We start from the raw sequence: 27856 nt of genomic DNA, 5'->3' as shown, positions 1-27856 counted from the left end.
ATGTTCTCTGGGCATTGTTTCCCGCCCTTGCCGAAATCAAACGGTCCCCCCGGTTTCCCCCTATGTGCTCCGTGCTCTCGTCAACCCTTGGTTTTTTTCACCCCTCCCCCTTTTCAAACGCAATCACCGTGATTTCCATTTAGTCGTTCGTTTTTCGCCTCTTCCCGAGGTTCGAGGGCACTAATGACTTCTGCGGGTAATGGCTCCCGCAGTAACTTCCATTCAAAACTGTGCCGTGAATTGAGTGCCCTCTCTAAACCCGTTCTTTTTTTCGCCGCGAACACGAGACCATCGCGATCCCCGGTTTCCTTTCGGTGTCACTTTTGTAACCGACATCCAACCGTAATCAACGTAATTTGTACTAACGGGGGATCCGACGGAACATGGATGAAATGTTGAGTTAAGTAATTGAAGCCTAATCGGGCGATAAGATTGATAGGGGGAAAAGTGTTCGGTTTCGTCGCGTTAATATCCTGAAATTGTATCGTCGACCAGACCTGGCTCAGGCCTATACGAGATAAGATAGCTACGGACTGTGGTATTACTAAACTTTAAACATTTCGCAGACGGGATAAATATAAGGAGCGGTAATCTGGGGATCCATCGTTTGGCGAGCGCTAGATTAGGGCGATGACGACCATTCTTCCTCGAATGGGATCGTAACGCGAGGCAAAATAAACAAGTCATTCGATCCTTCCATCTCTTAGTCGCTCAGGAATAGTTACATTGTATGCACGCTGTCGAAAAGTGGGACAAAGTTGATCGGAACTGGGTCTCCCTCGCTGATTTTCAAATTTCCCCTGTCAGAAAGATTTTCTGCATTGCGCCATCCACCGTAGCCATGCGGAGAGTTTGATTCACGACCGGATGTCGCGTTTGAGCTACACTTTAAAACCGCTTCATCCGCGCGCATTTACATTTAGAAATTTCCGTTGGCTAGGAGTTTCCCTGGTAGGCTTTGGAAAAAAAGGAGAGAGACCATACGATGGCGAAGGTTCCGCGCGTGGAATAATCATCGAACGTAACCGTGGCCTTGGCTTAAGCTCGAGTCGCTTCCGGAAGAGGTTAATACCCGAAACGCATCGCTGACTCGGAGGGCTAGAGCGTGTCGTGAACGGTTCAAGTCTCTATGCTCTCGGAGCAACAACCTAGGTGCTCGGGAACAATACCTATTTATTTAGACACAGATCGTTGTGTTCGTTAAGGGACTAGGGGAGGTATAATTTTTATGGTTAAACTTAATGATGACAGGAGAAATAGAAGAAGTCGTAGTTACGTACTGCTCGTAACGAAGTAGCGTAATTGCTTAACGAAAGACTAGCTATCAATTCATTTATATAATTGCTTATAATTAAGAATTTTACACTAAAAAATAAGTATGCTCGACATTGTATGTACATACATTGAAATTCTTATGAATTTTTTATTACTGGGATTCTCCTATGAACTCCGAGGTCAACGGGTTGATGGAACTCTCTCTCTACGATTCGTTTCACGTTCCTTCGAGACCTCCTTACGTAAACGTGGTTCCGACTCTCTAATTGTCACCTAAGATCGCGTAATGCGGAAATCCGAAAAGGGAGAAGTCTGTAAAAAAGAGTTGGATTGGAGCAATGTCCCGCGGTCAAACCGTAGGCACGTTTGTCGGTCAATTAGAGTCCGGAGTGGGTACCGGTAACATAGAGGCGAATGCTTGTCGGTGAACGTCCGTAGGGGGTCGTCGACCTAAGCCGAGCCGACCAAGCCTCACGGTCCTCCATGGATTTAACGCTGCTTTTACGCCGTTATCTCTGAACGTGGACAAACTCGCCTCTCTCCTTTCCCGCGCACTGACCTTGATCCGAAACTTTAAACCTGGTCCGACCCGTCCCAGCTCGGCTGGTCCCCTCCCTTCACCGAGCACGTAACAGAATGTCGTCATCGGGCTATGGAATGACCGATTACGTTACCGCAGCGAGGATTTGTGCGATCAACTACTCAATCGGTCGCTTATCCGACTTCTTGAACGGATCTTTAATCTCCGTCCGAGCTGTAAGAAATCTACTATCGATGCTGATTAAATACTCCGTTTATTGACAACCCTTATTTTTAAACGTAGCGAAGTCGCAAAAGACACGACGTTAACGTGTCGAGAGAAGGAGTTTCTAGGCCTTCGCAGCCCTTCGTCCATGTCGAATTCGAGTTCTAACTCCTAAGCTTTTTTCACGGAAAAGCCAGGCCTCACGTCATCCCGTCTAAACAAAGGTGTTCGGGGACCGTCTGGGCATCTGGGATCCATCCATTGGCACCCTCTTGATTGTACACTTCCTGCGCCTTATCTCTCTTACAGAACCGATTGGAGTTTTGCCCAGAGTTCCTCCATGTTTCTAAAGGCTCGCTGCTCTTTGTCGAATAAATTAAGACGATGGCGACGACGGGTTGACGTCATTTATAACGCTTCGTACGCCTGCCACGTATCGCCGAAAATTTGCGATCGCGTGTTCTCCACCAACTGTTCCCCCTCGGACTGCCTCCTTCTGTCTGCGATCTCTCTTTTTGGCATTCTTGCGAGACGTCGATGCCTTTCAGCTGTTTGCGTTTCTATTTCATAATAATTGTTAACTCGGGAACCTCATACAAAAAGGATAGCAAAGAAACGTGAAATTACCGCCGATTACGATGCTCTCACGCGTGTACGATGCGCGGTATTCTCAAACGAAAACTGTTGGGAATCATTATCGACAACCGTGCACGCAACAACAACACGCGGAAGAAATTATAGACGGTGCATCTAAGTACATGCGGATATCATCCTTTCTGTTGCAGCAATTGTTTCGGAGTCAGCCGCAAGGAGCGACGCCGCAACAGTTACAGTTGCTGCAGCAACAGCAACAGCAGCAGCAGCAGCAGTATTTGGCCGCGTCTCAAGCCCAGCAACAGCAACAGCAGCAGCAGCAGCAGCAAAACTTTCCCACGGCGCCGTATACCGTGATCAGCGGACAGGAACCATACGTCGGGGCGCTGATAGCCGGAGCACCGCCACCAGTGGTGCCACAGTATTATGGGGTCGCGCCATGGGTCTACCCGGCTGGTTTGCTGCCCCAGGCTCCACCACAGGCTGCGGCTCCACCGCCACCGAGGCGACCGCTCACGCCATCCTCGGCCGCGGCCGCGGCAGCTGCCGCCCAAGACACTGCAAATAATTTGGCCCAGACTGTAAGCGTGCTAATTAGTCTGTCTCTGCGATGAGACGCACACGGAATCGGTCCCCGTTAGCAGCGCGCACATGTTTAGAAATAAATCCTATTGTCGCGACTAGAGGGTTTCAACTATCAGCGATATATGTATGCTTTACGAAACACTCCGCGTAGATTCACCGGCTGTTGAGCGTTTCTCGATTAGGGTCGACCGTGGAGATTAAATATAAACTTCGGGCAGCAATTTGCCGGCCCATTAACGTTTCTACAATTCCCAGTCAGATCCACTCGGTGAGAGGTTTGAAAGATTTGTTTCTAGAATGGGCCAAATCGAAAGATTCGTAATAACAGCGATTCTCCGAGTGCGTTTCCGATCTCCGATCTCCGATCTCCACCGAAAGCGCGGAGATATGAGTCCCAGATCTCAGGCGTTCGGACCCGAACGCCTTTGTTAAGGCTCGACGACGGGACGCCTGGGAAAAACTCGGTGGGAAAAATACTTGAGGAGACTACGATAACGCGCAGAGCATGTGAGGGCGCTGAGAACTCAGACCCTCCCTCTCGGGAGGGAATGGAAGCGAATTAGGGAGACAGATTTAGGAATTTGAACAAGCAGTCTATATTCTCTATTATTTGATGCAAATTCTAAGTGTTGCTTTTACAGTAAGAGAATTCTTACTTCAATTTTCGCAGTGAAGTCGCGAGGAAAATCTAAATATAGAAACTCACATAGAAATCTCTCAACCGGGTGAGACAGCGCTTCCGCGTGCTAAAGATCTAGGTCAAGACTAATCCGAAGGGCCAAGGTAGAGCGCCCTTTTATACCCAAAACAGGCCCTTTGTCGAAGTGGGCGATGACCATATTTGGGCATATTGTAGAATCTTGGGATCGCTTTTTTTTCTTACACCGTGGTCTTTCTTCTTCCTTAAGCAACAAGGACTATTAGTTATTAGTTTTCTTACACGTCCGTAAGTCTTATCCTTTGGAATGATAATTGAAAATATTAGTTTTCAATCTCTTATGAATCGAAGAAGGATAGGGGTTGTTCCTGTCGCGAATACTTTGATAGTTCATGATAGATATAAAGGAAGGGTTGTATTTTTACAGGTCCAAGGCCAGTATCAAGTCATACCCGCTTATTATGATCAAAATGGATCCATCGTGATGGGCGGAGTGCGTGGATTAAGTTCTGCGGCTACCCCGATGAGATTAGTCAGCCCGGCACCGGTTTTGGTAAATAGAGCACCATCGCAACCGCCACCGGGACCACCGGCACCACCACCGCCGAGTCTATACTCACAAGCTACTCCGACGTCACACAGTAACGCGACACCCGGAGAATGTTTGGGTAAGAGATGTGTTGCAATCATATCACGACTTGTAATTAAATATCAGAATTGTTCATTAGCTTTGTAGATATGTGTTACTGTTCTTCCGACGTACATGAGTTCCGTCATACNAAACTCCTATTTAGCAAACTTGAAAGTACTATCATGTACCGGAATTATGTTCTCACGAAGATTTCCACGAAGGTTTCCACTTTTCAAACTATTTTCGCACAACAATATGTTAAGCGAGTGTTACCTATTTATATATATATACATACATACATACATATATACATATACATATATTAACGTCCAATAATGTCTGTTGTCCTGTACATACGTGTATACACGCCACGTATATTAACCTTCGTGACTAAAAGAAAGAATTGTCAGTAAGAATTTTTTGTCGATAGCAGAAGCTATTAGCGTGCGTGTGTATGTGTTGTTGGAAAGGTGATTTTTTACCGGTAGGCTTTATAGATGGTATAAGGTCAGTAAAGTACGGCGAATTAATTCGAGAACTAAGAGCGTGTGTGGGTTGCGGGCTTTTGGTGCAGGTCTGGCGGCGTGCAATGCAGCGGCGGTGGTTGCACAGGCTCAAGCAGTCGCGGTGCAGCAAGTACAGCAGCAGGGATCAGGACTAGCCGCCGGTTTGGCGGCGCTAGGATATGGCGGCTCCCCGCTCGGGGCACTAGGCTCGCCGGCTCAGCTTCAGAGCACAGGTACACAATTTCTAGCCCGTAGCCAACGGGAATCTTCCGAAAACCAAGTTGCTTCGGTTTTCTCAGGCGCCGCCGGCATCCTCGATTCTCCTCTATCTTTTGTATATATATAATAAAAGCAGACCGCATCATGTTTTGCATGCTTTGCGAAAGTGTTAACGTTTTGTCCTTTACACACTTGTCGTGTATACGTATGTTTATTCAACGTACATATATTTTCAGTGACTGTCTTGTTGTACCAAAATAAATCAAAGTTCAGTGATCGTGCGCTTGTCTCTTTTGGAGAAATACAGTTCTCGAAAATTTTGCACCTCCTGATTTCTGTTCGCAGGTTTAGGTCTCGGCGCTTCTTCAACTGCGCGAAGAGATTCGTTCGACAGGAACACCTCTGCGTTTAGTCCGAGTTTGGAGTATAGCCGCGCGAAGTGGCCTCAGAGTTACGGAGCCTTAGGTGAGATAATCTTCTGGCTGCTTTTCATCCGTCGTGATTTACTGCTTGTTGAAGTACGTATGTCTAGAGCCGCGCGACCTCATTTACAGGCACGGTAACAGCATCGCCAAGCCCATTAGGATTATCCTTAACGCCGCCGCCAACTTTAGGAGGGTCTTTGGGCGGACTTGTCGGCGGAGCCAGTCGGGTTTCCGCTGCCCCCGGCGCCGAAGCCAAGTTCCGCGCTAGCGCGGTTCCGGCTTTGACAGCCAACGGCGTTTTTGGATCGAGTAGTAGTCTCTTTCCTAATCTAGTAGGCAAACCCGGCCGCGGTGGTACCACCAGTATCGGTGATAAGAACGCCGGAGGACGATCACGTTTGCTCGAAGACTTCAGGAATAACCGGTACGCTTCCCGTTTCGATTTATCACACGCGAAGACAGACGTGTTGCGTTACATATTATATTACTGAGCTATCTTCTTACTGTGTTTCAGATTCCCGAGTCTTCAGCTACGCGATCTAGCTAATCACATAGTCGAATTCAGTCAAGATCAGCACGGATCGCGTTTTATCCAACAAAAATTAGAACGTGCCTCAGCAAGTGAAAAACAACTTGTGTTCCAAGAGATCCTCACATCTGCATATTCATTGATGACTGATGTTTTTGGAAATTACGTTATTCAAAAGTTTTTCGAGTTTGGTACACCGGAGCAGAAATCCACTCTCGCCCAAAAGGTTGGTTAACATTAATTTTGTTTATTTTATTAACACACTAATAATCATAGTCTTATAAATGATGACTAATTGCGTGTCAACAGATTTATATGACGAGACAGTTAGGCTTGACTGAATAATTAAAAACGATAGGCGAACGGTTTCACTAGTGACTCAAGATTTCACTACTTTTCTATTAAATGTTATCAGGTTCGAGGACACGTACTGCCCTTGGCGTTGCAGATGTATGGCTGTAGAGTGATTCAGAAGGCTCTTGAATCGATCGGAGCGGAACAGCAGCAGGAGATAGTTCGAGAGTTGGACGGACACGTATTAAAATGCGTCAAGGATCAAAATGGAAATCATGTTGTGCAAAAATGTATTGAGTGCGTCGAACCGCGAGCGTTGCAGTTCGTGATCGGAGCATTCGCTGGTCAAGTCTATTCTCTTAGTACCCATCCATACGGTTGCAGAGTTATTCAACGCATTCTCGAGCACTGCACCCCAGAGCAAACTCAAGGCATTCTACAAGAGTTACACGCCGCAACTGATCAACTCATTCAAGATCAGTACGGAAATTATGTGATCCAACACGTGCTTGGTAATTGTTGATCATTTAGACTGAGAAATTAATTTTTATTTATTTTTACTTGAACACTGTTTTGTATCGTATTCGTTTTGTAGAACACGGAAAACCGGAAGACAAAGCGCAACTGATCAGCAGCGTCAGAGGTAAAGTACTTACTCTGTCTCAGCATAAATTTGCGAGCAACGTTGTTGAAAAGTGCGTGACACATGCCACGAGACAGGAGCGTGCTGTACTCATTGAAGAAGTATGCGGATTCAACGACAAGTAAGTTTCGCAATAGAAATCGCTTCCTCCAATCGTTTCCTTCTTACATATTTTACTAATAACGCATTTTTTATGTTCAATCTCAAAACAGTGCGTTGAACGTGATGATGAAAGATCAGTATGCGAACTACGTGGTTCAGAAGATGATCGATGTAGCGGAACCGGCGCAACGCAAAGTGTTGATGCAGAAGATCCGCCCACACTTAGGTAGCTTGCGCAAATACACCTACGGCAAACACATTATCGTGAAGCTGGAGAAGTTTTTCATGAAAACTGCGTCCGCAATGGGGGTGGCAACTCCTGCCGGTGCTTCGAGCGGAGGCGGTGATCTTGGTCCAATCGGACCACCTGCTTCTGCTGCTGGTCCAGTATCAACGCCAGCTCAGCAGCCAACGCAGGTTCTATAAGCGTACGGTTTTGAAAAAGTAACAACTTGGAAGATCTTCGTACGTTCAAGAAAAACACGTACCAAGACCTACGTAAAAAATATTTAAGGCAACGGTTTATCGAGCGCCATTAATTTACTTAATGGCTGGGAAAAAAGGATGCATTTCGGTATGTACCGTCTTTTCTCATTGTCCCTTCTTTGAATTGTAAAACCGGACGAAAAAGAAAGACGAATCGGTATCCGTTCCAAACGAGAAGGAATTGTTGTCGAGGCGATTTTTCTTACTTTTTCAAAAGCATAAAAAGAACAAACCACCAATTTATACAAAGTAAATGGGAGGCGGACAACGCGAAACGACGGTGCTTGAAGGAAAATTTCACGGTCAAATGCGCGTCAGGCAAAATGGATTTATAGAATCATGTTAGAGGTGCAGTGCATTTTTTTTTTCTTAATAATCTAACGTGCTGCCGAGTAAAATAATATTCGTAGCGATTAACATTGGAAAACTGCGCTGATAATGTTTCTAGAACCGAGTTTATTCGTGACAGCTGGACAGGTTCGAGCAATCGTAAAAGAAACTGTAGTGCTGAGATGGCTGATCGCCTTTTTAAAATACCCACTTGTTCGACCGATGAGTTCAGTAACAGTAGTTTCAATGGCACGATAATTCCGAAACTTTACCGCCTCGTTTCTTGAATCTAAAATCCATTATTCACAGTATATCCGATTTTTAACTCAGCACTCTTACGTAAAGAAAAAAGATAAAATAGTTTAAAGTACAGAAGAAAAAGAAGTCGATTAGAAGAAGATTAAAAACTCGGTAAAGTAACAGTATAAGCAGAAAAACAATTCGACGAAGAGAAAATTGTGTTTAGACAGCTAGGATAGATCTTTAGAACTGCATGCATTTATATCGAGTTGTAACGAGAGATGTGATGGCCGTAAACAACGTGCACGAGACGTCTTGATCGCGAGGTATACCGCTCTACACTTTGCACGCTGAAAGTAGTATTATATCTTCGTGTGCGGTACACGTTCGATCAACGAATCGGTGTTTGTTCAGATTTGATAGTTGGTTAGAAAGCTACAGATACGTTGATTAAAAACCTAGCATAGCGTTTGACATGGGAATGGAGCTGAGTGTCCCCTGACCTGACCGCCGATCTGCCCCTTGATTGCTTCAGATTGTTCTTGAAAAAGAAGGAAAAGGAAGAAAGTAAAATCGAATTCGTGTTTAATTCGTTTTAACGTTCGATAGAATTTTCGAAAATGGCATCAGTATATTATATACATGTAAGTATGCGTATAATTTTTTTTTCTCGAAGACAGAATTTAGCAGGAGATGAAAAGAACGAAAGGAACTAAAAGACAGAGAAAAAACAAAAAAGAAGGAGAGACATCAAGTTGTCAGCAGATTCTCCTTTGTTCATTTTTACGTTTGCCGCCGTTGAGCGCGAAGCATTTTTTTTCTACTCTCTTATGTCCTTTTTACGTACCTCTTTCTCCCCGATTATCCTCGAACCCCCTTCGGAACCTTTCTCCTTTCTTTTCGTCCAACCCCCGAAATCCTCGAATTTTGTAAATTGTGATATAAATAAATAACAAATGTGTATAGGTACGACGTGACAAACCCTATCGTGAGGAACCATAAATTCAATAATGTTTTACTTTTCACGGGAATTCTATCCTTTTTAATGAACTTTGTGAATATCGTGTATTATAATAATTACTAATTATATTAAATTTAAATATGATTTACGTTCTAATGCTGCTGACCCCTTCGATAAATACTTATGTATGTTAATATCTCCCTTTCTCCTGTATACCGTTTTAAAAATGGTTGCCACCCTTACATACACATACATTCAGTTGTAAAATATGAACATTTTTTGACAAAGGAGGAAAGAAATCGTTTCATCCAAATAATCCCACCCTCTTCTGACACAACTCCCTTCTCCACTCAACGTAATCGCAGCCATCGCGAATCGGTCGCGGTGTTCTTTGAACGTAATCGACATCAGTTGTACATTGTATAAATGATAAACGCGTTCTTTAAAAGAAAAGAAATGGAAAAACGTCAGGAAATTAATGTTCCCAATGCGTGTATATCTATATCTTTTCACGGCGTTCACCCACACTCCCATAGCTCTTTTTACACGATCACATACATTAGGAAACATAATTGTACACATCAAGCATTTCGATTGTATTATATGTACGCTGACTACGCGGTTGGAAAAAATCACCTCTCAGCTGTTTTCAATAGCATCGCACTTGGCCCTCTCTTTTCCTTTTAATCGAAGTCACGACGAAAGAATTATGCGTAACTATTTTTTTTTGTCTTATATCGTGGTATTTGCTTCGAATGAATCAACCTCGTCGTTATGTATCGTTTATTTTCTTTTATTTCTTCTGAATTTATCGCTAATTTTTAATTTATGCAGGACATACTTTCCTAACAGTTAAAATCCCGGAGGAAACATTTGAACGCAACATCACTGGTTGGTGTTCATATTAAAATCTCCTTTTTATGAAAAATTCCAAGAACGAAATAGCATTTCGAAATTAAAAACGGTTCATCCAAGTCGCTTCATGAGACATGTACGTGTATATAATTATTCTTCGCCTGGAGTTTCTCGCTCCCGACGATTGTACAAAAGCAAAGTCTCGGCAAATTTTTTAAATTCGATGTTCGTATGCGCGACACATTTCCTATACACGTTTGTATACATTCGAAAGAAAAGAAAAAGAAAAAGAAAAGTTCGTTACGTGTTGCATTCTCGTAACAGATAGGCGCTTATTAAATGTAAGATCGAGTTATATCTCAACTGTGTACAATGTATAATATTTTGTTACCTTAGATGTTAAATATGTAGAATTTTAAAAAGAAACAAGAAAAGGAAAGAAAAGAAAGAAGGGAGAACCGCACAGCAACTTAAGGTCCGTCACAATTTTGTACAGAAAGAAGGAATAAGAAAAACGGGGAATATAAAAGGAAAAGAGCAAAAAAGAAAGAAGAGGAAGAACGTATAGCCGCTTTCTTTGTAAGATATTGTAAATAACGATTTATTAATGAAATTGACAAAATCTTAGGTACCCTTTCTCTCTTTCTCTTTCTTCTTCGCGGGTGGATTAATTGTACCGTGTATTAGTGACGCGACCGATTAATGAACGAAGAAAATTAAACCGATTGATAATGTTTAGAAGGGAAGTGCGTGAGACGTAGTACTTACCCGATTATTTCTGGTACGATTTTATTCGCACGGGATCTCTCGACTAATTCGATTGATATTTACACTCGATACTCGTGGAGAGAAGATGATAACGCGATTACGGATTTATAATTTTGTCCCTTTTGCCAACTGATTCGATCTTTTGGGAAATCGCTGAGAGGGGGCTGCTCACTGTAGAGCCGCAAGAGAAATAGAAAAATAGACCGAGGATAAAATAAAAAAACGATATAAAAAAGAACGTGAAATAGCGTGACATGTCGATATGTGTGTATAACGAAACGGAAAAAAAGTATCTCGACATATATACATAAGGAGACATTCCAACCGCCACTTTCAAGCCCTCAGCCCTCACCCGACAGGTTCGACATTAGGCATATTTCGCCGTTTTTAAAACGCGGACTACTATACGAACGCAGCGTTATATACGCTGTATTAATATTTAATTAGGGATGACGATTAGTTCCTTCGTCCCTCCTCGATTCCCGCCCCTGTGTAAATCGCGCGCATCATTTGTAAATTAAACGTCGAAAATTCAACATCTCATTTGTAATAGTACCATCGAATAATAATAATCATCCTGTCGAGTTAGGAAAAAAAAAGGAAACAGGAAATGAATACCGAAGAGAGTCATACATCGCAAGAAGCGAAAGTTGAACGCAAAATCTCATGTCTTATCAGCTAAGATTATTCACTAATATTAGATTTTTATTATTCTAATTATTATTATTATTATTAATATTCTTATTACGATTCTTATAATTATTCTTATTATCATTCTTACTATTATTATTCCTATAATTATTATCAATATTGTTTGATTAACGACCTTCCCTCTATTAATTATTATTACTCTTACTAATATTTGCTAAATACACACTTCTATATGAATATAAATATATATATATACATACATGCGAACTTATATATGTATATGTATATGTATATATAAAAACACGAGTATGACAAGCTCACGTATATAACGCTTTATAAATAATAGTACGTAATAATAATACGGACATTTTTTTACGCTCCAGCTGTCTGATTTTTATCTTATGTTGAGCAAATATTAAGAAAAAGGAGACACTGATTATTTGCTTTAAGTAAAAGAGAAAAAGTTTAGTGCGGACGTTTAGCGATAGGTTGACCACCTAATTGCTGTCGTGTTATATAAATATATATATATATACATACATCTCTACTTAAGCTTCTGAGGAATGAAAAAAAAATCTTAAACGACTTTTGATTATAAATAGTGTAAATTTTTTATATAGCGCGAGAATGGTGGAATAATTATTGGTTGCGCGTGCACCATGTATAAAACAGAACAAGAAAAAAAAAAGCGGAAAAAAGATGGAAAAACGGAATTTACACGTACACATACACTGACACGCATGCGTAAACACGTTTACAATACACGACAGACATACACCGAAGATTCACGGTCTTTCGATCTTTTTTTGACTTTTGAAACTTTGTATCCTTTCGCCGTTCGTTATTTTCCTGCATTACGGATTGTGCGATCTCAGATCCGTCTGCGAAAAATGAAATTTGTCTAGCTATAGCGAATCGTACTGTGTAAATCCTGTTCCTTGCGAAGCGTGTACTCTTTGTAAAATATGTAAAAGTGCGTGACCATTGTTCAGTATTTCTGTAAACACGGTTTGGTATGCCTTTTTGTATAAATTTCTGTGCGTAATTAATATACACGATTCGTCGTCACCGACATGCGAAATGATAAATTTTGTTAATAAAGGATCCGAATCGCGGGATTTGTAACGCAATAACAGTATCGAACTTATTCTTGCCTGTAACATGACGGAGAATATTTTACAGAGCAAAATTGTGATGTCGGCACGTCGGTTCCTTCGGAAACTCGAGAAAGAAAACAGGAAAGAAAGGCGTGTAAATTACCGAATTTGATAACAAAATTGGACGAAACATGTATCGAAATTTCGCGCACGTCGAACACATTGTCAAAGGGGCATCCTCGTATCGTAATATCCCTGTATATAATGAATCGGATGAAACAGTATTCAGAGAACGGGTGCATTCACCGTTCTGTCTAAATTCTAATTAAGTGCTCCGCGTTAAATTATTGTAACTAATCGTCCGCGAAGAGGGGCACGGTCAAGGTTTACCAATTGATCGAACTTTATCGTAAATTCGACTGGTTATTTTATGATAATCGCTGAACGATTCAACGTATACGGAGGTATCGTACAAGGCATAGGACAGCGTTCCCACGTTGCGTTACGTATATCCCTTTAAACAATTTAATATTTGTACTTTAGATACAATCGCCACTCTATTTCTCTCTCTTTCTCTAACTCTCTTCCTCTTTCACTTTCGCCCCTTCTGTACCCGGACACACGCCACCCGTTCTTGAGGGTTTCTCGTGGACATCTCGATGAAGAGACATGAAAATTAAAAAGAGAATGACGAAAAGTAAAAACTCAAGAATGGGTCCCGGTGGGAACGCATACGATTCGAAAGAGGAAAACAATTAAGCAAACCCTATAAATAATTGATTATACATATATATACATACAAATATATATATATCTGTATATGTATACCTAAAAACTTTGAAAACTATCGGTATATGATATATATGTAATAAGTACTATTTAAATATTGTAACAATTGTATATGATTTTAATACTACATGCTACTTGTATTATATATATATGAAAGATCTGCGACCTCCCACTTGTAGAACACACTCAATCGTGCATACACCGATACACACACGTACAACGCACTTACGCTCATTTACACGACACGGAACTCGTGAAAATACTTGCTACGCGAACATACATCCATAGAGAGCCACGAACATTCAACGAAGGAAGAGAAGACGAACAACCCATTTCCCGTCGCGTACACCACGCGGATCGGGGACATTATGTTCCTCCTCGTTTCGCATCATCATCGCACCCACCGGTTTCAACTGCCATGGCGCTATATTCGTGTACGAGCACGCAGTTAGTGGAACAACAAATGGAAAAACGAAAAATAGAAAACTGGTTCGAAACACTCTCGGTTCACGCTCGGACGCCGCTTATGGGGCGAAGCGAGAGTGAACCGGGGGTGGTCGAGTAAGGACCGTAGAGACAGCAACATCCACGGGAATGGTGCGCCCTGATATTAAGACTGATGTACAGTTGCGCGCTATTCTCATCACAGAGATATCATCATTCTCATTATCGTCATCACCGCCACGATACGACACCGACACGTACACGCCCCCCATCCTCGACACGTTTACACGAAGACAAACCACCACGGATTCGCAGGGCTAATTGAACATATATATATAAATATATATAAATATACATCGTATATATTTGTCAAATATATGTCATATATGTACGCGTACACTCGTTTGCCACCGCCACTGGCTCATACACTTGCACGCGTCGACTTGTCTCATTCGCGGATCATTTTTCCTTTCGTTCCGGTATTCAAAAATCGCTCGCGTGTACATTGTTGTGAATTAATGGACTCATTGATCTTTTCGGCATTGACGTAAGAAGGGAAAAAAGGGTGTCTTCGGCTGAATCGTGGCCTGTTTGTAATATATTATCTACTGAGCGAAGCAAGTTCGTCACTTGCAAATTGCTCGACACATTACGTTGTGCGGTTCGCTCGAAAAACGGAGAGGCATGAAATTTTGTGATAACGCTGCGTTTAAATTATTGGAAAGCTCTCTTCTTGTCTTCTCGCTTATCGGTACGACGATGATGTTCGTTCGAAATGAAAACTGTCGTCGTACGTAATTCGATGATCACGCGAGCAATGTACGAGCCGGTGATGCTTATGGGACACACGGTAGATGCAGATGGATAGATGGATAGATGGAAAGAGCAAGAAAATGTATTCCATATTAGCGAATAAAATTAGATAAGTGGGACGGACAGGCATACGGATTAAAACAAAAAATTACATAACTTGTATATTAGTGTATAGAACGTAGAAACGATGAAATAGCCACGAAAAGAATCATTTTCGACGATGTTTTTTACAAGCAGGCAGAACGAGTAGAATTAAAGAGACAAACAAAAAAATATGATAAAAAAATATACGTCATTGTACCATTTAAGTAAAACACTAAGAAATCGAAAAAAATAACGAGAGAAAGCATGTCGAAAAAGAAATCAGTTTATAAAAAGTGCACTAGCGACGAAAAAGAGCCACTACGAAACCGCCACCTCGAAAAAAATTATGAAAACAGAGAAAGAAATAAGTAACACTCACCTATGCTCCTCGGTTGCGAAACAATATAGATTTTTTTTAAATAGTCACACATTGGTAAAGCCGACATGCTAGAACATTTCGAACGATGAAAACAAAAAAAGTATGCGAGACGCACGCGAAATCACTTTTTACGAGCACGCGAAAAGCCAAAAGACGAACGGTTTCTTGCAACAATTTTTGTGCTTCCCTCAATTAATTTGTTCCTTTCTTGTTTATAACGACACGCGCGTCGTGTTCGTTCGTTCACCAATAATGATTGTCGCGTTCCCAATTTTTTCCTGTTACAATTGTTCCTTTTTCTTTTCGTTTTTTTTTTATTTTGAAACACGCTGATCATATTTTCGATGCGTAGTGGTAGCGGTTCAATGGTCCAAAGAGTTCTGTTTTGCGGCTTTACGTTAAAACGTTCTGTCGAATGAACAATATTGCAAAAGCGTTTCCGCCGATAATATATGTATTGTAAAACTATTTCCAGGAACGGTAACACGTCGTTAAGGTATTATTATATACTAATTAGCGTCTTTGTCGATTGTATTTCATATTTTCTAGAACGTTAAATAAAAAGGATTTTCGAATCTGAATATAATGTGAAAGGAGGATGTCGTGATAACTTATTACAATAAAACGATAATAAAAAATAAACATGAAATTTCTCGTGAAGAATTTTCACGTTGTCCTATTCAGCATTTTTCTCGCGCTTTCTTTTAGTTAGATAGTCATCGTGCAAGCTTTGCTCTTTGGATCCGGTGCATTTCCCGTTGCCTCTCGTTGACACAATTAATCGCAACTTATTTCGTCGTTAGTATTCTCTCTGCTCACATTTTGTTTTTTGTTCTTTATTTTCTTAATACGTTTATTTTTGTTTTCAACGCTTTACTTTTATTCGTTTAATAAATACATCGTTGCGGCCGCATTTGCTCTCCTCTCGAAAGTTATCGTACGAAACAAAATGATTACTCCAGACACATATACCTGATCGTCTGTTTTGTATGGTATATTTGTTCGTATCGTAAACTTTGAACGCAATTACATGTATGCTTTCTGTTGCTTTAGTTTCTCATTTTCCTTTTTGTACGCTGAGAATACATGCATCGTTATTTATTGTCATCTACATCCTATGATTCGAGACAATTTACGCGTAAGGCAATCTACGTTCGCCTACGTTTATTAAATATTTGCTACTTTTCTTAAATACTCATGACGAAAAAAGATAAGAGCGGAATTATTAAAAATTTCTTAATAGCTGCGATCAAAATTCAGAGACGATTTACGAAATTAGACGTAGATAGCCATACTAGTAGTTTGTCTTGATTATTAGCATTTTATAAATGGCATATCTAAATGCATAAGGTACACACGACACTTTTACACACTTACACACTTGAAAAAAAAATGGTAATATGAATTAACGGTATTCTAAATGTAACGTGTATATGATGGCTGTACAAATGTAACATTTTTTTCCATTATGTATGATGATACTAATGATAATGAAACATGGGAAGATTTGATGCAAAAAAATGTGGTATAATTGAATTTACAAAAAAAGAATATGTGTGCGTATCGATCGATACAAATCCGGTGAGAAGGGCAGCACCGGCACGAGTATCGATCAAACGATTCACTCCCGAGTGATTTACCAGTAAACTATTATTAATTTTAATTATTATAAAATACCATTTCTGTAATAACATTATGATATAAAACCATACATTGAATGGCAAATGGTGGTCCTTGGTGTCCTGTGTCCGTTTTTTATTCTCCCGTAAATCGACGTATTTGCCTAAAGGTATTGTAGGTATAAACAGTCAGAATTGTGAAATGAACATCGCATACTTTTAAAGATAAAATTTATTTATTACTGATCATAATTCATTTAATAGATAGCTATGTCGAAATACAGGTGAGAGACAAATAACGGTCTCACATAAGATGAAGCAATTTTCTGCATGTATTCCTTGCTACTCTTCGTAAAATAATAATTGTACCAATGTGTAATCCTCATGATAGTGAATGTGAAAAATTACATTATTAAAAAAAAAAGATCTGCGATCTTGATACACTCGCGGCGATGTGGCCGCGGGCGATCGGACATAAGTTTCTTCAGTTTTATTCACTTTCTTCTTTAGAACGTTCCCTCTCGGAACGTCTAGATTTCTTCTTGCGTCGACTCGGACTTCTGGACCTTGATTTATGCCTACGAGACCGCGATCTCGATCGATGCCGGTGTCTAAAACAGAATAAGACGAGACGCATTGTTGATTATCGAAAATTTGTTACTACGCTTACGTAGATGACAAACTTATCGAAAAATGAAAAGATGTACAAATTAAGAAATAGATCTGCCGAATATGTGTATGTGTAATTTCTTAAATCTGCATCGCTTTATTACCGATCTTTGTGTCGATATTGAGATCGAGACCTATCGCGTTCTCTGTCTTCGTCTCGCGACATCGAGTCCCTCTCTCGTTCTCTGATCATGGAATCCTTTTCTCTCTCACGATCGCGATCTCTGTCCTTCTCTCTGTCCCTCCCCATGGAATCTAATTCTCTATCACGATCTCTTTCTCGATCCCTTTCACGGTCTCGAGAATCTCTGGGCGGCATTGACATAGGCGGAATATTTGTAGGAGGTACCATAGTTGGTATTGTTTTCGGGCCAGTATCTTTATCGTCATCCCCTTCCGTCATAGGAATAGCCAAATTTGTCGGTTGCCATGTCTAAAACGAAAATAATTTTCATTATGTTTTTCTTTAGAAGATGAGTCCGATCAAATCTGAATACTGTATGTACCGGATCATTGCCCCACTGATTATCTTGTGTAGGTTCATAGCTCTGATAGTATGGATCCGTTTCTGGTATGTAAAATGAAGCCGGCTCGCTGGGATATCCAGGAGGAGGCATGTCGAATGCAGGAGGCATTCCTGCTCCTGGCGGTGGCACGCTCATATCAGGAAAACCTGGTTTCCTAGAATATTCTCTTCTATCTGCGGTCATTACTTGTATTACGTTTCCTTTGGGTGGAGATTTATCAAGATTTCTCCTAGAAGCTAAACCTGAACTTCCAATCACGTCTATTGTCCCTGCCATTTTTCTTCCTGGAGGTGGCCCTGCTCTCTTTGGTCCCATTATACCAGAGTATTTACTGTTATCATTAGTAATTGCGACTTGGGGTACTCTCATGCTGCCTGAACTTCCACTACCTCCTCCAGCATTCAATACCAAACCAACTCCAGATTCACTTCTCATTCTCTTTTGTCTTTCACAGTAAGCTCTCCATGTTTCTTCATTAAAACCATAATTGAAATAATCAGTAATGTCTGCACCAGGTTGTCTCCATGGTTTGTCCTCTAGTTGGTCTAAATTAAACTCATGGGCAGGTATACCATTGATAACACCTATGGTCTCAAATTCATCTATACTAAATTTTCCTGGTTGTTTATTTAATTTATCAGGCACACCTGATGCATTTGTGAGCAGGCCACCTCTTTTAATATTAAGACTGCCATATGCAGGTGTTGATTTAATATCACCAATAACAACATGCACATCGTCATCAGAATCCGAATCACTTGCTGCTTCACCATCTTCTTGACTGGAAGTTTCTCTCATACCATTTTTATTCACCTCTGTATTGTTTTCATTTTGTGCACTGTTAGTCGTGGGAGATTCTTCCTCAGGAGGTTCTGTCTCCTCAGGTGTCTGAAAGAATATAATTAAGATCATGTCAATAACTAGTCTATGAGCATTTACATGTCCAGCAGGTTATGTCATATTAAAAACAATTCATGTTTGATATGATAAAGTCTCTTCATGTATACTTTAGACAATAATATGCAGAACGGGCTTGACGAAAGCTTGTATATTTAGTATGTCGCATTTAGTTCTATTCATTTTTTCAACGAAATCCGGTGAGAAATGCCGGGAAGACAGGTTAGAGGAAGCGTACCTCTGTAGGTGGGTCAGGAACATCTTCTGTCTTTTGATCCTCCGGAGTTTGTGATTTCTCTTGTACGGTAGCGGGAAGCGAATCGCTTTCATCTTGATTTTCTGGTTGAATCGATGCTGGTGTATATTCTTTTCCGTCAGTTGAATCTCCGTACAACCACTGATCCTCATTTTCATCCGCCATTTTTCATTTCTTCTCGTTTGACAACTAGCAAATGTAGCAAATGCGTAGCAAAGCAAAGGTGGCGACGGTGGTAGACAATGCTGGACAATACTTTTACGTTCAACGTCGAATAACGCGGGGAATGGTGAACGCGGCTAACGCTTAATTTTTCTGTGCATGTGTATTCTTCGATCAGTAGCAGAAGGAATAAATAAATTATAAAACACATATAGTTTTTAATAGAAGGAGCAAAATGCCGTATGCAAATCAACCGTCGGTTCACATCTCGGATCTGACCGAGGAGAACGTAAAATTCCAAGTAGAAGATACAGAATTGAGGTAATCAGGTTATTCGATATTTAATATGTTTATCTTGATTTATTATAACTTATTATTCTTACAGTGTAGCAAATAGCATGAGACGCGTATTTATCGCTGAAACACCTACCATGGCTATCGATTGGATACAATTGGAAGCCAATTCGACTGTGCTGAGTGATGAATTTTTAGCTCACAGAATCGGAATGATACCATTGATAAGTGACGATGTAAATAATTTATATTTATTAAGTGTAACATATCAACAATTCTTTAACAAAGATTACAAGCGATAGAGATGGTGAAATTGTTTAGGTTGTTGATAGGATACAATATACAAGAGATTGCCAATGCATGGATTTCTGTCCAGAATGTAGTGTGGAGTTTACCCTTGATGTAAAATGTACAGAAGATCAAACACGACATGTTACCACAGCAGATTTTAAATCCAGTGACCCAAGAGTACTTCCTGTTACGTCCAGACACAGAGAAGATGATGCTAGTGAATATGGAGAAACAGATGGTCCATAATTTTTTCTAATAATACATTCGATACTATCATTAGTAACACGTGATAAGAATTGATATCTCCTTTTACAGAGATCTTAATAGTAAAATTGAGAAAGGGTCAAGAATTGAAGTTAAGAGCATATGCAAAGAAAGGTTTTGGAAAAGAACATGCGAAATGGAATCCCACTGCGGGAGTGAGCTTTGAATATGATCCAGACAATTCAATGAGACACACACTGTACCCAAAGCCAGATGAATGGCCAAAGTCAGAGTATAGTGAATTAGAAGAAGATCAATGTGAGTGTCACATTATTTAAAATGTAGGTTTATATATAAATTGTGTGAAATATTACAGACGAGGCATCATTCAATTGGGAAGCTAAGCCAAACAAGTATTATTTTAATGTGGAAAGCAGTGGAGCTTTGAAGCCTGAAAATATTGTAATGATGGGCATCGCAGCACTGAAAAATAAATTATCCAATTTGCAAACGCAATTGAGCCATGAGGTTCAAAGTGATGCCCTCAGCATTCATCATTGAATTTCGTGTAGCCTTAAATCTGTTTCTTTCATCTTGATTGTTTCTATGCCAACTATTTGCATAAATTTGTATGTCGAAAAATAAATGATGTATTCTAATCACAGAGAATGAACTAGCGCAGTTTTATTTGTTTGATGAGATCGACTAGGTGCTAGACGTGCAACATAGGAAAGCCTTAATGTTTCGTTAATACACTGTGTATCTATCATTTTATTTCTTTGTTTATTGATTCAAGTATACATGTACGACATTTCATTTATTATTTGTTCATCTGATATTGTTAAAATGAATTATATTATCAACTAGAATGGATATAATAGTAATACAAATGAATACTGAAAATTTGTATTTTAAAGTTTGTTTGTTTCCTTATTGTATTTTAATGTGAATTATAATACGTCCCTTTTAAAATTATCGGGTCTTTTATTCTGGAAATATATTTACACTGATATAAATTATACATGAACTATTTAAAAAAAAGCAAATTATCAATTATCAAGAAGTAGCAAATTTTTCAATTTTATTGTCATTTCTCATGCTATTTTTCTTTACGTTGACTGGTTAAACTGTCGTGCATGCTTGATACAACATTCTCCATTAATTCCGGAATGACGACACCGTTGACATCGATAAAATTTGCAACTGATTTTGTGACACTAGTTTCATTCAAATTTCCTGTGGATGTACTTCTAACAGAGAGTACAAGATTATACTTGTCATCATGTTTCTTCAAATATGAGCTTGCCTCCCACACGAGATCAGGGTTGAAACCTGCTGGATCTCTGAAATGTACAGAACACAATATTCAAAAGTTATTTACCAGTACATACAATAAATTTACTATTTATAATTAAAGTTTACCTTTGAATAGCTACAACAAATATCCCCTTTTCTTTGTATATTGTATATAATGTCAAAAGAAACATCAGAAAGAAATACAAACATACACAAGAGACTAAAATAGATTTAGATGCTGGGAATGGATACAAATAATCAGACAGCAGTGCAACAACTGCAACTATTACAGTAACTCCACACAGGGCTAATCTTCCATCCAGTACAGCAAAGTTCTCTATGTAATTATACTTCTTTATAAGAATATCTTTGACTGCATCATCTAACGCATTTTTCACAGCAGAACCATCCCATTTATTAACTTTAATTACCTGAAACAATAAATTGAGTTTCGACTTAGGTAAAAGAAAGATTTTCAAAGATTATATTGTTCACAGACTCATATTGAAAGTCGGTATAAGTTTATTTTTCGAACATTCATAAACAAATAAATTTATATCACAAATTGAAGAAATGTACATTATTATTAAAGAAACAAATTAAGAATCTATAAAGCATTAAAAAATTACAATTTTTATGTTACCAAAAATGCCATATGTGGTGCGTTTAGGCTTCTAACGCTCAAGATACATAGAGATGTATATTTCGAATCGAGGTTGAAAACTTATTTATAAGTAATTTATTAAGCATTCATACATTCAAATAGTACAATGAAACTTACATAATTTTCCGTATTTTTATCTGTAACCATCTTAACCGCAATCTTACAATAAACAAATAAACTGACTAATACTATCGTCGTACACGTCGAATTGAGATCGAATATATACCATATATACGCGTATGTAGCGCCATCACGAAATATTTGGAACATAATTCGAATTCACAGATACTTTATTAAAATACATGAGTTCCTTATTAATTTATATCTCAAGCATTGCTCATGATGTAATATATCTTTTATTAAAAAAAAATTACACATGGTTCGTCACATAAATATGGAAAGTAGGGAACACTGCGTGTAAGAGTATTGTTTGGACACTTAAACGTAATTGTCTTATGTATCCTTTAGTCTTTATCAAGAGAAATTCTTGAACAAGACTAAATGTAAAGAACTGATTTTATATCTAGTTACATGTGTGTACATAATGGTAAACTAACAAGAAGGAGCTAGTACATGTACCTAACTCATTTCCATTTACTTTATTTTTACAATTCCATAATAAAATGATAATAAAGCATGAATGTAGGTAACTATTACCTACGCAATAAATAATGACAATGACAATAAAATCTTGGTAACTCTTATCCATAATGTGAAACCTAAATACGTAGAAACGTAATACATAGTAATTAATCGTACAATACGATGCCGTTGTTCTTTATGGCACTGAACTTTGTAAAAATTGGAAGACTGTGGTACGTGAGATGCTATTATTTAAATATCTTGAATAAGTTTGTGCAATTGTATATGGTCTCGTATCGATCTTAGTATAAATATATCCTAAATGCAACGTAAATAGGAATACCGAACATATGAGAGTTGAAAATATGGCATCGAGAAGTATTAAAAATATTTTTAACCATATAAGTTTTTGGTAGTTATTGTGAAAAGAGATAGAAATTTTGCTAACGCATTTCGCGAACGATTCTCAAAGTTCATCCGTAAATCGTTCGATGTCTTGTAAGTGGTCTCCGTAGTCCGTAGCCTCACTGCCTACGAATGCATCATGATGTTCTAAAATTTCGTCGAACGACAGTCTGTTATCGTGGTCATCGTCGGATGCTGCGAATAGATGATCGACTTCGTCGCTTGCAATTTCTCTGAAATATTCAATGATATGTTTTGGACTCATTGAGCGTATTTAAAAAGAATTGTTTACTTACTCGTTACTCGGCACAAGCCAAGAAAGTATTTCATCCGAGTCTAGTCTTCCGTCTCCGTTCTTATCATGTTCATAGTCAAATTTATCCTTTTCTATTAACAACCACTCTTTGTCTTCTCCTCTAGCTCTAGTCCCAATGAATTCTTGAAAGCTAATAAAGCCATCCTTGTCCGTATCTTTATCATCCAAAGCTTGCCTCAATAGAAGAGGAAACATCCTTGGCGTTTCCTCTGGATGAGTATAAGCTTTGAATTCATCTGAGTCCAGATAACCATCTTTATTTATATCAGCAGCGTGAAATGTCTGTTTGTCATCGGTAATGAGTTTATCGTCAGCTGCTAAATCTTCAGGATCTGCGCCATATGTGTCCTGTAGAATTTCATTCCAACTAACTTTCCCATCATCATCAGTATCTGCATCCTCCAATCGATCTTCAGATTCCTCGGCAGAAAGCATACTAATTTTCAAAGAAATTTAAAGTTATCCTCGTTCTTAAATAAGCTGACAGTAGTTTCATTAATCTTACCTGAAGGAGCGTAAAATCCAAGCTTTTAATTCATTCCTTTCAATGAATTTGTCATTGTTCAAGTCCATCTTTGCCAATAAAATTGCCAGGCGTCTTTTAGATTCTTGTGTCGGTAGTTTATCAAATTCTTCGGCCTCCTTTACGCTTCCTGTAAAAGAGTCAGATCATGGCTAGAAACTGACCTGATTTTTAAACTATCAAGCCTATATGAATTGTATGAAATAAATAATACCAAGAATGGCCTCATGATCGAATTCTTGATGATGTTCTCCTCCTGCATAATGATCCATGCCCCGTGGACTGAATGCTCCGTCCTCTATCCTTTCATTGCTGTTAGGTTTACGTGGATGGGAGTGTATATGCGCGGATGCAGCATTTCCGATTGAAAATAATCCGAGAATCGTGACAACAAAGAGAAGAATCTCTACACACGTTACGCGTGTGCCCATTCTGAATGCTGATACGATTCTGTGGATTGGAACGAAAAGCGGATAACCTTACAACATGAAGAATTTGACAGATCCACCGCTGCGTCCCATAACAACTTCTATCGATTGCTCGTCCCTTCGCATATTGCACAATCGTTCTCGAAAGTCGATTTTGAATTCGACAGCTTCGATAGATTTGCGCAGTACATTCTAATTGTGTTACCAAAGTCAAATGACTTATATTTCTCAAGGGAAGCAAATTCATTTCCAAATTATGATCTTTTTAAAGCGACAAGATGACAGACAATCGATGACAAGAAAATGATTAATGACAGCAATTTGTGGTGGCTATGAGTAAATTAAGTAACCGGATAATTGCCTGTATTATGACTGACGATATCATTATTCATATGAAGAAGAAAACGCGATACAATTTTTTCGTTTCGTATATTAAACAGGCTTACTCACCAATTGCAAAATGATGAAGTACAAATCAGTTGATCATGTTGTAAAAAGTCCCGTCAATAGTTTCCTTTGTAGCGAATGTACAATTTATTGTTCTTGTTCACGGTTTTCGAGAATGAAACTGAAATTTCTCTTTCGTTCGGTATGTCAGTGCTACGCGACTTTGTCGGAATATGAACGACTGATGCGTCTGAAAAGAGACGAAGAAAAAAGGCGTCAGGTCAGCCTTAGCCGCGATCAGTATGTGCGGTCATGATTTTGTTCTAGGGTGCGCGTTCAAAAATAGATTAACCGCTTACTAACACGCGTTCAATTTATTTCTAACTTTAGTAATCGCACAACAAGCACAAAGGGATCGTAAAAATAAAGCGCAGATGCTGTTTTTGACAAATGTTTCGATAAAACCGGAAGTAAAGCGGAAATGCAAGTCTAAAAATATTATTCTGAAATACTTTTGTCTGATTGTGAGATCTACAATTTATCGATTGCTTCGTCGTTCGACAAGTTTCAATAATTAAATGTTTTTATTGAACTAATCAATAGGAAAGACGTACAAAAAGATAAATAATTCCAGAGAAATAAAGTTCGCATAAAAATCTCGCCTCAGAAGTTACCTTGTTCAATTATTTACGTGCGCAAACTAATTATAATACTACATAGAATATTGATTTTATTACAATAAAAGAACAGTTTTATCGAAGGCCGTTTTGATAATGTCAACTTCTTTGAATGTTTGTAAAATAATTTCTTGCAACGTTATTAATTTCATGCGGCCAAATCACAGACGAGATATCTCTTCTCTGTGGTCAAACCAATTACCGTGCACTGATAAGTAGAAGCACAAGTTCTCACAATGAAATTCTTTTTCCATATCCACCTAATTGCATCTAATTAATATAAGAAAATTGTTTTGAAAATAACGTCGGAAGCATTAGGAAGTGGTAAAGCGAATCACAGTTATGTAAAGAAACAATTAAAATCTCTCCTCGTTTGTGGTTGCACGGTTGCAGTCCGTGAACAACGAATTTCTGCCGTAATTATTATCATAATGTTGCAATTCCATACGATCGCACAATTCTTCATGATTTATTAACGGATAATTCGTAGATAACTTACCCTTTCAGTGCCAAGGATCTCGCACGATAAAATCGACCCGTACCCCTAGTTAATAACACAGAGATTCGTTATACACGGACAATCCCGCGTTGCTTGCTACCATCACCAACACACTGCCAAACCATGGGTATGTTAACAATTAATTTGGCGTCGGTGCGAAAATTTATTCCGTTCTCGTTATGCTTTCCGACGTGTGTTCTCCCTTTTATGATGCTAATTGTCAGAACGTTATTGTTCGCGGCCCGTAAAATATAATCGAACGATAAAATTTGTTAAACATCGCTGGTCAGCGAAATATTTCAATTTACTCTATAGTAACCGCGTACGCGATAAAATATCATCCGGTTCTCGCGATTTCCCACCGCAACCGTATTTTTCCGATTTTCAAACAGTCGGCCCTTTATACATTCGCGCGCACAATTCTCGAATAGTGTTTGACCTCGTAATTATTCAATCGAAGAACGGGGAAAACGTAGAATGTGAAAGCTCGTTGGGTTTCTGCTCGTTCTGCTTCCTTCTTTCCCTCTGGTTTCGAAATCATACATATGTAGATTGACAAAAGGGCGGTCGTCCAGAACTGATTGCCGACACGGAAATGCGACAGAGGAATGTTTTGTGTCAGTGACCGCGACGTGAGCTGTGTCCACCGGTTTTGGAATCAAAGTCGAGGGTTGATTTGATCCCTTAAAGATTTGCGAATTGTCCGTCGCCGTGTATCTTGTTCCGACAAGACGTACAACGTGAATCTTGGAACTTAATAATTTTAATATTCATAGCTGGGTAGTATGCTGAAGACTTGCAAGCTTTCTGCGATCATCGCGGAGGTTCATTCGCCGAATCGCTGGCACGAGTATTCTCCATCCAGACGATGAATGTAATACCCAAAGGAGGAGTAGTTGAATTCGATATTCGATCCGGTCTAACGAATCCGTCGTCGACGGGTTCCTCAAGATATTTTCGATTTCGTAGGAATATTCCTCTGCGGAGGACGCAGACGCTTGTGATTTCTCCGAATGGCTTGGGGAACAGGGAGTCGAACAGCCACTGAAGCCATTCCTTCTGACATTCAAATGCTCGGTGCACGAACGAAAAAGGATACGTAGGCGCCCCGACGCCACCTATTCATCGCTCAAAGGCATCATTTATCAACATATTTGATATGCTCTTGGCCGCGTTACCCCCAGACGTAGGAACCTTGCCGGGGCTTCCATAGAAATAATATGCTAATCGCGCGAAGGCGGAGTTTAAAAAGTGCTCCGATAAATTCTCCGGACTTTTTGACGTAATTTCGCCCCTTCACGCCGCGCCACAAGCCACGAAAGAAAGATTCTTTTTGCGCGGTTTCCGACGTCTTAAGGAAACTTCGTCTCCATCCGAACCGCGGCTACATGAACCGCCAGAATATATTTTTTCCTTAAGGATCCGGAGGGGATAGAACGAGCAATAGAAAAATATCTGAAATTGGGAAAGGCTGTCACAGATATTATAAATTATTAATGTAATCCATTTATTACACATCCTACATTAAATTAAGATATATGTATATTAAACAATAACTCGTGATTTTTATTTTAGAATAAGCGTTTAGTTAGTTATTAATGTTTCAACTGAGCTGATTGTACGATAGCGAGGGACTACGTACGTACGTCGAAGTAGTATAAGCGATTGACGCGAGATGTTAAGATCATTTACAAATCCCCTCATCGGCACTTATGCGCGCGGTGACGCATACGCACATATTTATGCACCCCAGTCCTATAAGCGATGTGGCCTCATACATACATCGGTCATATTAGCCACAAAGCGGAGTATCCCGAACGGTTCCGTTTATTTAAGCCTGCTTCGACGTCGAGAATCTTTAAGTACATCTTGGAAATTAATATAAAAGTATTTCTACCTTTAAGGATGCATTGGCTATACAGTCAATCCCAAAAGTTTATGTACTTTAGAAAAACGCATCTTTTTTTCTCAAAATTTCGAAAAATGCTTTAAATACAAGTTGTTTGTCTTCTAATTTCGATATTTAGCGAGTTAACTATGATTAATCGGCATTTTAT

General features: G+C 39.4%; 5 protein-coding genes across 11 annotated transcripts in view; 2 read left to right on the top strand and 3 right to left on the bottom strand.

Annotated features, from left to right (window-relative positions):
- Positions 1–16828, top strand: part of pum (pumilio) — a 72653-nt gene extending 55825 nt beyond the window's left edge. For 3 of the 6 annotated variants that reach the window (XM_018028351.2, XM_018028352.2, XM_018028349.1), the window contains 9 exons: positions 2806–3195; positions 4285–4525; positions 5063–5227; positions 5559–5678; positions 5768–6062; positions 6153–6393; positions 6583–6973; positions 7057–7225; positions 7317–16828. In XM_018028351.2, coding sequence (XP_017883840.1) covers positions 2806–3195; positions 4285–4525; positions 5063–5227; positions 5559–5678; positions 5768–6062; positions 6153–6393; positions 6583–6973; positions 7057–7225; positions 7317–7632 — 2328 coding nt within the window. In that variant the 3' untranslated portion in view covers positions 7633–16828. The remainder of the gene's footprint in view (positions 1–2805; positions 3196–4284; positions 4526–5062; positions 5228–5558; positions 5679–5767; positions 6063–6152; positions 6394–6582; positions 6974–7056; positions 7226–7316) is intronic. The other 3 variants (XM_026815455.1, XM_026815454.1, XM_018028353.2) reach the window with 2 other exon arrangements.
- A 108-nt stretch (positions 16829–16936) lies between these two features.
- On the bottom strand, positions 16937–19341 carry Fip1 (Factor interacting with poly(A) polymerase 1). Its single transcript, XM_018028407.2, has 4 exons — positions 19054–19341; positions 17898–18806; positions 17496–17824; positions 16937–17333 (listed from the first exon to the last, which is right to left on the bottom strand). Exons 1-4 carry the CDS (start codon positions 19234–19236, stop codon positions 17213–17215), a joined length of 1542 nt encoding a protein of 513 aa, XP_017883896.1. The 5' UTR covers positions 19237–19341; the 3' UTR covers positions 16937–17212.
- RpII33 (RNA polymerase III subunit RpII33) lies at positions 19316–20691 on the top strand. 2 transcript variants are annotated; one of them, XM_018028409.2, is made up of 5 exons: positions 19316–19554; positions 19619–19763; positions 19849–20056; positions 20134–20340; positions 20399–20691. In XM_018028409.2, the coding sequence occupies exons 1-5, from the start codon at positions 19469–19471 to the stop codon at positions 20581–20583; spliced, it is 831 nt and encodes a 276-aa protein (XP_017883898.1). In that variant the 5' UTR covers positions 19316–19468; the 3' UTR covers positions 20584–20691. The 2 variants fall into 2 exon arrangements, with proteins under 2 accessions (XP_017883898.1, XP_017883899.1); XM_018028410.2 differs by having other exon boundaries at positions 19463–19554; positions 19624–19763.
- Positions 20692–20764: 73 nt separating this feature from the next.
- Spase25 (Signal peptidase complex subunit Spase25) lies at positions 20765–22275 on the bottom strand. The gene is made up of 3 exons (XM_018028411.2): positions 22100–22275; positions 21445–21749; positions 20765–21365 (listed from the first exon to the last, which is right to left on the bottom strand). The coding sequence occupies exons 1-3, from the start codon at positions 22250–22252 to the stop codon at positions 21122–21124; spliced, it is 702 nt and encodes a 233-aa protein (XP_017883900.1). The 5' UTR covers positions 22253–22275; the 3' UTR covers positions 20765–21121.
- A 44-nt stretch (positions 22276–22319) lies between these two features.
- On the bottom strand, positions 22320–24938 carry LOC108627244 (reticulocalbin-2). Its single transcript, XM_018028408.1, has 5 exons — positions 24687–24938; positions 24023–24258; positions 23791–23938; positions 23266–23721; positions 22320–23202 (listed from the first exon to the last, which is right to left on the bottom strand). Exons 2-5 carry the CDS (start codon positions 24237–24239, stop codon positions 23031–23033), a joined length of 993 nt encoding a protein of 330 aa, XP_017883897.1. The 5' UTR covers positions 24240–24258; positions 24687–24938; the 3' UTR covers positions 22320–23030.
- Positions 24939–27856: the final 2918 nt, after the last annotated feature.

The sequence above is a fragment of the Ceratina calcarata genome, unplaced genomic scaffold, assembly GCF_001652005.2.
Source record: "Ceratina calcarata isolate Rehan_Ccalc_2016 unplaced genomic scaffold, ASM165200v1 scaffold449.2, whole genome shotgun sequence".
Taxonomy (NCBI): Eukaryota; Metazoa; Arthropoda; class Insecta; order Hymenoptera; family Apidae; genus Ceratina; species Ceratina calcarata.
Note: the sequence above shows the minus strand (reverse complement) of the source record. Positions and strands in the feature narration are given on the sequence as shown.